General features: G+C 41.8%; 1 protein-coding gene across 1 annotated transcript; it reads left to right on the top strand.

Annotated features, from left to right (window-relative positions):
- The first annotated feature begins 6,015 nt into the window (after window positions 1-6,015).
- Window positions 6,016-10,882, top strand: LOC115533969 (interferon-induced protein 44-like). The gene is made up of 6 exons (XM_030344508.1): window positions 6,016-6,093; window positions 6,658-6,856; window positions 7,018-7,164; window positions 7,740-7,911; window positions 8,013-8,113; window positions 10,432-10,882. Exons 1-6 carry the CDS (start codon window positions 6,083-6,085, stop codon window positions 10,609-10,611), a joined length of 810 nt encoding a protein of 269 aa, XP_030200368.1. The 5' UTR covers window positions 6,016-6,082; the 3' UTR covers window positions 10,612-10,882.
- The last annotated feature ends 527 nt before the right edge of the window (window positions 10,883-11,409 follow it).

Here is an 11,409-nt window from a genome sequence, read left to right as displayed (position 1 = left end):
TTTAAATGATAAGATGTCAAGATCGTGTCCTTTTTCATCAAATGTAGCTTTAAAATTGCATTAAATAAATTGTAATTTATTGTGGTAAATATGTAAGTTATTTCACACTTTCTAATCAATTTGCAATAAAACATTTAATCATCAATTTTAAATAAAAACATAACACAAACAGAGATGACATTGATGGTAGCAGAGATGACGTGCATAACAGAGTTCACCACCCATAGTTAAAAGACAAAAACACATACACATTCACCTTAACTTCCGGCTTCATTTGAACATTTAACCAACATTTTATGCATAGACTTTTTTTTATCCTAAATAATACATCTGGGATAAAAATATTTCCTGAATCTGAATAATAATGGTGTGTGTCTCGTACAATACTGACAGCCAAGAATTAAGCGCAAAACCATTGGCAAACGCAATAACCAGTCAACACTAACACTAGCACTAAGCCCATCGTCCAAGACCTGTATGGATTCAGGAAACGTGGCATCCATGTTTCACTTTTTTTAGCTAATCGGCAGCAATGTCGGCCCATATTTCTCGGCCTATCTCCACATGACGTCCCGTCACAGCGGTTGGTTGTGGAATGATTCTGAGGATATCATCGAAGAGATACCACAAGGTATTGTCGCGGTTTGGCCAAAAGAAGCGATTCATCCCCACATTGTGCATGCATTTCACCTTTGCATGGGTCTCGTTGACCTCGACCATGGTCCCAGGATAAATGTCATTATCATATTTGATTACACACCTGCCCAATGACATTTCTGCCATCCCACATGATGTCATGTGTTGCCTGTCTTGGGGACACCAAGGCTAAATCCGAATTCATTGCTCATTGCTCAAGCCTACCCCTCATTGCTCAAACCTAACCCTAACCCTTACTTTAAGCCGACCCCCTAAAAAACGAAACGGCACACACTTGCATACATGCACGACTTGTTATGAGTTTCACATTAAGCAGAAAGTCAGCGGACAATGAGTTGAATGGCAATGGTGTTTGCTAGCCTACTTGATATGCAAGATTTACAGTTGGCATTAAATTCAGACCTGCAAACTCAAAGGAAAAAAGGTGACAGTGTCACGGGGGGGGGGGGGGGGGTTTAATTGTAATACACAAATGACACTAGTTTGAGCGTGACTTAACAAAACTCAGCATACTTTATGAAAAATCAATGTCAAAACATCCTTGAGGCTTATAAAAAATATTTTATTTACAACTGTCACAATTTTTTTTTTTGTCTCTTAGCCTGTGGGGTGTTCCATAAAGCAGGTTTTATCACATAACCGGGTAAGTTAACCCAGGGTTTGCTGTAACCCTAGGTTTTCCGTTCCAAAAGGATCACGGTATGTTAGTTGCTATAGAAACATATGCTCTGAATCAAACCTGGTCGGAGCAGGTTTAGTTTGAAACATAACCCGGTTTTGGGTATTTAAACCCGCGTTCACCGCAGATTTCATGTGTTCACAATGGCATGCCCTTTTCATGAGAGAACTGCTGATATCGGAGCGCAAATTATACGGGCAATCCACCGGGAGCGATTGATAAGACCACGGCTCGACATCTTGGCATATCAAATGACTTTTTGCTGGAGTGGAGAGATAGGCCTATAGATTCTCGCGCAAATCTTTAATATATTTAAATAGCCTTACATAGCCAACACTACCAATCGAGGACCTGGCCTCAGTTCACTCCAGACTATTTGCGTAGCCCTCCGATTTTTGCAAATGGTAGTTTTATCTAGGCTATAATGTTGGAGATGCTGAGCACATCTCAGTCCTTTCAGATGACCCCTCCAAGATTTGTATCGGCCTCCTATCATACAAAGAGCAATATTGTCTGAGTAGTATGCCGAGAGGCTCTTACAACACAAAGTATAAAATAGTCCTAACGGAGAATCCACTGGAGAATGTTTGATCGTTACACGCACTAATCGATCTTGATCTGTGCAGTTGATAAATTGTCACTTTTAGGTTTTTTACCCATTTACCAAAAAAAGAAACATTTGGAATAGTATGCGCTGTGGCAAGCACATGGTTTTTGCATGTATTACTTCGAAGGCAAAAAAAATCTAAAATACAAGAAAACACAAAAACCTACATTCAACCAGTGGGGTATGGCCCCTGACCCTCTGAGGAGGTAGGTACCTCCAGGTACCCCCTCCATGCCAGGGCGCCCTGAATTTATGTTTATTAACAGCTCCTCCACCGGGGTCAAGACAATTTGAGGGCCAGATCCAGTCTGCCGACCGTCGGCCTTTTCACGATTGGCTTAAAAAAATGGCTTATTTAAATTTATACCAATACGATGGTGGGAAAAGCTTACCAGTTTGTATGTTTTTTATGCTGCATATTTATACTTGATCCGCTGACCGCTTGGTAGCCATCGGAGTACATATTTTTTTAGAACAAAGGGGTTATGTGGTAGGATCTTTAAGAATGCTTAACTGGGATAATTATATATTCATGGCTCAAATATTAAGGATCATACTTTTGACGTGTAACTATAACTAACGCATTTACGCGGTCAGCGATCCGCTGCCAGTCTTTGGTTCTCCGGGTTGCAGAGGCTTTAGCATTCCCTTTTCTTGTGATAATGTCCTTCTCCTCGTCATAGCTCTCCAGGAGAACCTGAAGTTCCATTTCAATGAAATAAGCGGCCCGTTTCGCCATTTCGATCAGGGTTTCCATGATCCATACATTTACGTATTTTTAGGTTTGGCGTGGATGCGCACAACCCTGCGTTAACCAACCCCGAGTTGATTGAACTAATGCATAACCGCTGCTGTGAAACCGAAAACTCTGTGTTAGTCGGCACAGGGTAAATCAACCTAGACTTCAGCGTTAACTCAGTGTTTGTTAAACCTCCGTTCGTGGAACACCCCTCGACGAGTGTTTCGCAAGCTCTCCGCATCCGCATGCATGCGCATGCGGATGCGCATGCGGATGCGCATGCGGATGCGCGGTAGCCAGGCGACCATCTCATCCAATGGCGAGCTCAGTTGGCGCTGTGTGCTTCAAGATTCCGATTAGCCCAGAGAAATGTCAATTATAAGAAAGATTCTGAAGCAAGTGCTGAGATTCCGATTGGCCCAGAGAAATGTCAATTATAAGAATGATCCAATAATTTTTCGCAATTCTGAACCCCCCCCCCCAAAAAACAAAACTCTCCGGTTCTACACGATTCACGTGAATGACCAAATTGACCAAGAAAACGCCGATTGTCGCCGAAAAGCGACAAGTTTGCAGCTTTGTAAATTACTCGACTTACCCGAAGAGGCTGCTGTGAGTGCTGTGACTGATAAATATCTTTTTAAAAAATAAGTACAAATAATTGTAATTACTCGCTGAAAGAAGGCAGGCACGCATCATGGCGCAACATTACTGCCAAAGTCATATTAGGTAATATTACTCAGGTGCGCAAGGCAGCCACAGGAGACGCCAACCTTGTTTTCAACCGTTCGGTACCGCGCTGTGTTAATTCCCAAGTTTTGAAAAGAAAAAGTATTTGAAGCGAATAATGACTCAGTTTTTGATTTGTTTATTTGGTTTTGAACAGAAAGTTTTGGATGCATGCATCGGCTTTGAGTTTGTTTGTTTGTTACTTTAAAATTACATTCGCTCGCAACACACACACATACACACAAGTTCATTCACGTTCAACCACTACAACCTGCCGATCTTCAATCAAAACAACATCAAGTAAGCGATGCCACAGCGCGTTGACAAGTCCGTCCCGAGTCTCGAGGCGCCCATAGGCTTTATGCTTTATATGTTTGAAAGCCGTGACACACTCTTTTACCAGTTGGCCTGAAATACCACGCCTCGCCGTCATGGACCTATAAAGAAAGTCGTAGTCGTACCATGCGTGTTTAGCGCAACATTGAAAAGGGTCCCGTCTGAAACAGTGTCGCGCAGCGCTGCGTTCCGAACGTTGTGTAATCAAATACACCGGTATGGCGGTATATAACAAAATCATATCCTAACGAAAATACACACCGTTATTCAGTGTGAACCGGTATAGCGCCCAGCACTAAAGGTACGGCCACACCGGGGCGTCGAAAATCGGCATTTTTGCATAGGGAAACATGTTTGGATGTTTGGTTTGATAGTTATGCAAAGAGGGAACGCTCCATTCACTTGCATGGACAGCGTCGCTGCTTGCTAAGCAACCTCAACGTCTTGGTGGACTATATCTCTGCTGATCAACACTACGAATGCTGGAAACACACAAGACACACCATGTGAAGTTATTTAACCCGATTATTGTTATTTATATCCGAGATTATTTAATCTAACCCGATCTAAGCTCTATCATGCACCCAAACACGGCGGCGTTTGGGTTTCCTACCTCGGACTCCTAAATCCAGCGCAGCCACAGGCGCGTTGAACTGTTTGGTGTGGCCGTAGCATTACGCAAGTTGACGCCGCAACACCATGGGAGTGGGGCAGGGGGCGTTAAAAAACGTCAGGCACCGAATGAGGCACCGAAATGTGCGTTCTTATTCGATCTCGTTACAACTGAGTTTCGGTGCTCAACCCTAGTGCTGATAAGGAAATGGCTTAACATAAATAAAAATGCTACTATTATGCTCTAAACGGGGAGGGAGAGTAGAGCTGAAACTGCATTTAAAACTAGATGATGAATAAATCAAACGGGTCACAAATGTTAAGCTACTTGGTGTGCTGATTGACAGCCAAATTACCTGGACAAGTCAGATAGATTGAATGTAGAAGAAAGTGGGGAGAGGAATGGCTGTAATTAGATATTGTAGGGCATATTTACCAGGATGCTTAATTAAACAATTAATGCAAGTTTAAGTCCTATCTCAGCTTGATTACTGAACAGTCATATGGTCCAGCACATTAGAAAATAATATTAATAAGATACAGGTAGCTAAAAACAAAGCTGCTCGTATAGTGCTCAACTGCTCATACAGAACTTGAGTATGTGAGATGCTTAATAAGGTAAGGTGCATTGGTTACCTGTTAAAATTAGGTTACACTACTCTCTTTTCAGCTTTTTAAGAAATATAATAACAGCAAAGAGTCCTGTAAGCCTGTTTAATAGCTTGATGTTTTGTCATGATAGGCACAATTACTCTATACGTCAGTCATCAAAGAGGAGATTTCTATTTATAAAACAGGAGCCGGACAGAGAACAATGCACTGCAGAACAATGGTAATCTTTACCACGTTCTTTGGTAAATGAAACAAGTAAGATGGCCTTTAAAAATCAAATTGAAATTGTATTTGTTTACTCAAGGTGTTACATGATTTTATTTTTCAGAATAATATTAACCCACTTGAAGTCAAGTAATCAAGTAATGATTTTTTATTTTTTATTTTTGTTTTGTTTGTGTTGTATGCTGTGTGAATGCATGCTTGTATGCAAAAAAGGATATGCAATTTGAAATTTTTGAGCCTCAGGAAGAACAGCACTCATCTGCGTACGAGAAAGCTGATGTGGATCAATAAACAATTCAATTCAATTTCTATGGTAATGTTGTGTGAAGATTGTGGCTGTTTTTTATTCACTGTGATCAGGCTTACTATAGTGCAACATTTCAGTAGGTTGGGAGGGTTTGAGCCACCTGTTGCGTTGGACTGGCTCAGAGATGGGGAAAGGTGTGTTTGGTTTGTCTCGTTCTACATGCATTCATCTGCATTGTTTTGGCAGCGGAATGTTACCTTGAAAAGATAACAAACGCCTCGCCTTCGGCCACACCTGTTTATTGTAAGTCAGGTGTTGTTTTGAAACTGAAAATAAAATTGCTGGTCTATAAAAGGGCTCAGTGCGGTTGATTCAGGGCATAGCATCAAACATGGGGGGATTCTTGGGGCTGTTCCCATACTCTTCAGGTAATTAATATACAGTAATATGTGTGCAAATTTCAATACATATTCTAACCTGTTTGGTCTTTGACATTTTTTTATTCTGTTGTTTTATAAAGAACCTGCTATTGAAAAACCCAAGCGTAAGTTAAATATTGTTTACATTTTTTTTAAAGACTTTTCAATTGTGGAACATTCTAACGCCATACATCCTAATTCCACAGAAGCTTGGAGGAAAATGAATTGGGGGTAAGTGGTATTTCTCAACACTTCTTATCTTAACAATGGCTGATTCTTTGGATGTGCAGGATGGCTGTTTTTTATGGTTTCTGACTGTTATTTGTTAAAATGATTATTTTGGTGAAAGGACAGAGCACAAAGAAATCTTCACTGGCTATATGAATCAGCAGAGTCACGCTTCTTGGGAAACTTGTAGCATATACCTTATTATAAACTTACTATAGTGCCACAATGTATGGATGTGTGGAGCTCCATCTGGCCTGTTGTCGATGTCCGAGAGAGGGTAAAGCTCTAGGGACACATAAAGCCGCAGTGTGGGTGGATGTGCAGCTGTTGATTAACCCGTTCTCTCTCTCTCTCTCTCTGATCCATGGAAGAGGACTCGCCCCTGTGTCGATATAAAGGCTCAATCAAAAGCTTTAAATCATAATGATTCTACACCTATTTAAACACTCAATTTCTGCCGTTCTGCTAGACGCCATTTGTTCTACACTCACACCTTGAATATGCATGCAATTGTATTTATTTAAAATAAATATTAATTAGGTTTTTAAAAATGTTCCTTTTAAACAGTGATAGAGAAAAGGAACTCGGGTGGCTGAATTTGTTCTGTCTGAAAAAGGACACCAAAAAGCATCTTCGGATTCTAATCTACGGCCCGGCTGGAAGTGGGAAATCCAGTTTCATTAATTCTGTTGACACTGTTTGTCAGAACAGGATAACCTGTTCTGCGGCAGCCTCCAGCTTCAAAGGCGACACCTTCACTGTCACGGTATTGTTCTTGGCAACTAATTCTATTGATGACTAACCCCTGAACTGTTTGTGCTATGTTTTGAAGCTCTTTATATTATCTAGTGGTAAAGTATGCACAGATTTATCAATATCGTCATCCAATATCTAAAATACTGAAATACAATTGCACTCTTTTAATAGTACAAAACATATCAAATTGAAAAAGAGGGGGAAGGCCAATATTACCCGTTCGTCTTCAACGACGTCATGGGCTTGGAAAGCACCAATGGAGTCTGTGAGGAGGACATCAAACACGCCATGCAAGGACACCTGAAAGAGGGTTACAAGGTATTATGTTTCCGGTCTATGTATATATTTCTTTAGTCTTCATAGATCTGGGCCGTGTTTCAAGAAGCAGGTAAGGATATCTTTAACTAAACCCAAACTCTGACTCCAGCCAGGGCGTCCCTTGGCTGTCTGGGTTTTCATTTTGAAGCATGAGTCACCATGGTAACTGAATGAAGCTTCATGGGCTTCCCCTAATTCTGACAGGATCAGCGTGTGGTAGTCAGTGTCGACTTGGCAGCAATATAATATAATAATCATTATTATAATCCCATGAAAATAATACTGGCTGGACTTCTTGCAAACTGCTATCTAACCAGCATAAATGAGGCGTGAGCATATCTAGACTTTAGACCGCTCCCAGACAATATCAGGGCATCTCTTTGGGATAGGTTCGGAGAATCTATCTTGCCTGTCAATCACCGGGGCCTGAAAACCTTTCTCAATGGGATAAAAAGGGAAGAAAGGGAGGGAGCAGAAAGGGAGGGAGCTTTTTTGGTTTTGTTTTAAAACCTTGCTCATGAATCGTACCTACAGCCCCTTGAAGTATAAACAGTTTATTTTACATCCATTTTCAGTTCAATGCTGCATCTGCATTGCGTCCGTCCGATGAAGGCTACAACAAGACACCTGATATAAATGACAAGGCAGACATACTGGTCTGTGTTGTTAGGGCGGACCCTGATCCTATGCTGAAAGAGGTTGCCCTTGCCAAGATGAAATGCATCACAAAAGCTGCCAGAGACTATGGTGAGAACAGGGGAGTTCCTCCATTTGTGTAACAGATTTTGTTGCTAGTTTTGAGAAAAAAAGCTAATATTATCGAATGTTTCGGTTCTGTCTGTGTTAAGGGATTCCACAGATGGCCATTCTGACACATATTGATGAAGCCTGTCCACTCGTTAAAGAAAGCATTCAAAATGTCTACAAAAGCGAGCACATGAGGATGAGGGTAAGTCCTATGTGTAGATTGCTGGTCCTATGCCAGATTATTATGACCGCAAATCAAATAGAAGGCCATATATTTGTATTTGTGTTTCATAATTGTGTTTTTGTCTGCGTTTAGCCTGCATGGCTAAATCTGGCACATTGTTGAAGTTTGGTGCTCATCTTTATTAATGTGCGCTGTCCCTTCATAACAACGAAATCTAAAAAAAAAAGAAAACATTGTGATGTCAGTAGGTCCTATGTGTAGATGGTAGGTCCTATGTGTAGATGGTAGGTCCTATGTGTGGTTGCTAGGTCCTATGTGTAGATGGTAGGTCCTATGTGTAGATGGTAGATCCTATGTGTGGATGGTAGGTCCTATGTGTAGATGGTAGGTCCTATGTGTGGTTGCTAGGTCCTATGTGTAGATGGTAGGTCCTATGTGTAGATGGTAGATCCTATGTGTGGATGGTAGGTCCTATGTGTGGATGGTAGGTTCTATGTGTAGATGGTAGGTCCTATGTGTGGATGGTAGGTCCTATGTGTGGTCGGTAGGTCCTATGTGTGGATGGTAGGTCCTATGTGTGGATGGTAGGTCCTATGTGTGGTCGGTAGGTCCTATGTGTGGTCGGTAGGTCCTATGTGTGGATGGTAGGTCCTATGTGTGGATGGTAGGTCCTATGTGTGGATGGTAGGTCCTATGTGTGGTCGGTAGGTCCTATGTGTGGTCGGTAGGTCCTATGTTTAGATGGTAGGTCCTATGTTTAGATGGTAGGTCCTATGTGTAGATGGTAGATCCTATGTGTGGATGGTAGGTCCTATGTGTAGATGGTAGGTTCTATGTGTAGATGGTAGGTCCTATGTGTGGTCGGTAGGTCCTATGTGTGGATGGTAGGTCCTATGTGTGGATGGTAGGTCCTATGTGTGGATGGTAGGTCCTATGTGTGGATGGTAGGTAGGGCTGCAGGATATATCGGCTATGTACGATATATCGATATAATTTCCAAGGGGATACAAGATTTGACAATATCGTTTATATCGATATGCGTTAAAATGGTCAGTTTCCCCCTCAAGCGTCTACAGCGCTTGCCTTGGAGACTGTGAGCGCGACCCCTCCCCCTCCCACTCTGTCTTTCCGAACGTGCCGTGTGCAAAGACGCCTCATTCCCGCCCCCGCCGCCCCCTCACAACACAACAAGCATGGATGATACCCGTAAAAAAAAAACGAGACGGCGGCGGGAGACAAAATTGTTTCAAAGAGGAGAAACAATGGCTCCATAATGTGGGAATAGTTCGGGTTTAAAAAAAACAGATGAGCAGCAGCTGCAGGTCATCTGTAGAGAGTGTAGCAAAACCGTTGCGACTAAAAGTGGAAGCACGACAAATCTGTTCCACCATTTACAGCAGCGGCACAAAGTGCAGTATGAGGAATGCGTAAAACTCCGTGGCTGTGCTGCTGCATCACCGGCCGCGACAGTTTCTTCTGCCCTGAAACCAGGGCCGGCGCTCGGCAAATGTGTTGGGGGCGCCCTCTGGTGACGGTCTTAATTAATTAATTAAAATATACGAAACAAGCAAAATGAAACCAAACATGTTCCCAAATGGAACGGAGAAGGGAGGGGGCGGGGGATTAAAGTTACGGCGCACTGAAACCCTCACCGTAGTACGCAGGACAATGCGACGAAGCCAATGCTCTTAATGGTAGCTAATGTGTGTAACCTACAGCTTTATATTGTTTTGTGAAGAAGGTGAAAAAAGTCCCTTTTTTTTAATATGTTCATTCAATTCTGCTGAAAATAACGATAGAAAATCATATGTTGCAGTCATACTGACCTATGTTTTAATAAAAGTGCTTGCAACATCTCACATGTGGCTTTTGACTTACGAAAAAAACATCTAACCCACTCTATAGAAAATATCGAGATATATATCGTATATCGCCATTCAGCCAAAAAATATCGGGATATCATATTTTGCCCATATCGTGCAGCCCTAATGGTAGGTCCTATGTGTGGATGGCAGGTCCTATGTGTGGATGGTAGGTCCTATGCGTGGATGGTAGGTCCTATGTGTGGTCGGTAGGTCCTATGTGTAGATGGTAGGTCCTATGTGTGGACGGTAGGTCCGATATGTGGTTGGTACTTTTTCTACATTTTGTTAACATCAGCTGTCTTTCACATGTTGTTAGTTTGTGTGAATAACTTTCACCAGCTGCATCTATATTTCTATGAACATGATTCAGTGCATTCATCTCTTTATTGTTCTGCTGTTATTGTTTTATTATTAATTGGAAACACAGCTTAAAGGTCACTCATCATTAGTTAAAATTGCTCCTCTTTTCAGATGGAGGTCCTCCAAAGTCTGCTGGGAATTCCGTTAACCAACATCTTTCCTGTGAAGAACTACCATGAAGAAATTGACTTGAATGCTGACATTGATATGCTGATACTAAGAGCACTGAGACAAATTATTCAAATTGCAAACGACCATGTAAAAAAGGGCACAAAATGTAGGACTGAGTAATTAATCGATTTCTAATCATAATTCAAATATATGGATTAGGACGACTTTTTTAAAATCTATATTAAGAAATGTATACATTACCTTTTACTTAATCAAGTGTAGTGATTATAATCGGGCATTTACGGTAGCGCCACCACTTCCACCTTCTCTGAGGTCCCGGAGTTCCCAGTAAAGCAGCATGGCAGCATGCGCTGAAAACAGTGAGTGTGAAGTGTTTGCCTAAAGTCTGTGGCAACCAGTGTGGGAGATGTGGGTTATTTATTTGGCTTTTCTTGATCATTGTTATTCTTCAAATAAAATAAAAACTTAAAGAATGTATATATTTGTCATTTATAGAATAATAAATTGGGTAACACTTTATAATGAGGTGCCATTTTAAATAGAAAACTAGTCATTACCTAACCCTTTGTTAATATTTGTTAATTGTTACTAAAATATCTCTTTGCCACAAGTTGATAGTTTTAACTTGTACCAAAGTTAACTCGTTTTTTTCACGTGTCGCTGGTTAGGGTTAGGGATGTGTGTTAGGGTTAGGGCCTGTGTTAGGGTTAGGGTAAGGGTTAGGATAGGGGATTTTAACCGAAGTGCACCCCGGTGCAGGCAGTTCTCGGTGAATATCTTTTGAGAGGAAGGTGCCAGAGATATGGGAGGCAGACGCGCCCCCCCAAAAAGGAGAAGTGGCTTTCCATCGCCGCCAAGCCCGAGTCCCTGCAACCTTCCTCCCCGGAGATGTGGAGTCGGCCATCACATATGCTGCAGTTGCGGCTTTGCACAGCCAAATCCTAAGTGTGCTCGGCG

The sequence above is a fragment of the Gadus morhua genome, chromosome 2, assembly GCF_902167405.1.
Source record: "Gadus morhua chromosome 2, gadMor3.0, whole genome shotgun sequence".
In the NCBI taxonomy this organism is placed as follows: domain Eukaryota; kingdom Metazoa; phylum Chordata; class Actinopteri; order Gadiformes; family Gadidae; genus Gadus; species Gadus morhua.
This window is presented reverse-complemented; position numbering and strand designations above follow the sequence as displayed.

What these genes read in the sequence shown, in the direction of transcription:
- LOC115533969 (XM_030344508.1), top strand. An exon ending in AAAAGCTGCCAGAGACTATG is followed by an intron (nt 7,912 to 8,012) that starts GTGAGAACAGGG and finishes GTCTGTGTTAAG; the next exon opens with GGATTCCACAGATGGCCATT. An exon ending in GCGAGCACATGAGGATGAGG is followed by an intron (nt 8,114 to 10,431) that starts GTAAGTCCTATG and finishes TCCTCTTTTCAG; the next exon opens with ATGGAGGTCCTCCAAAGTCT.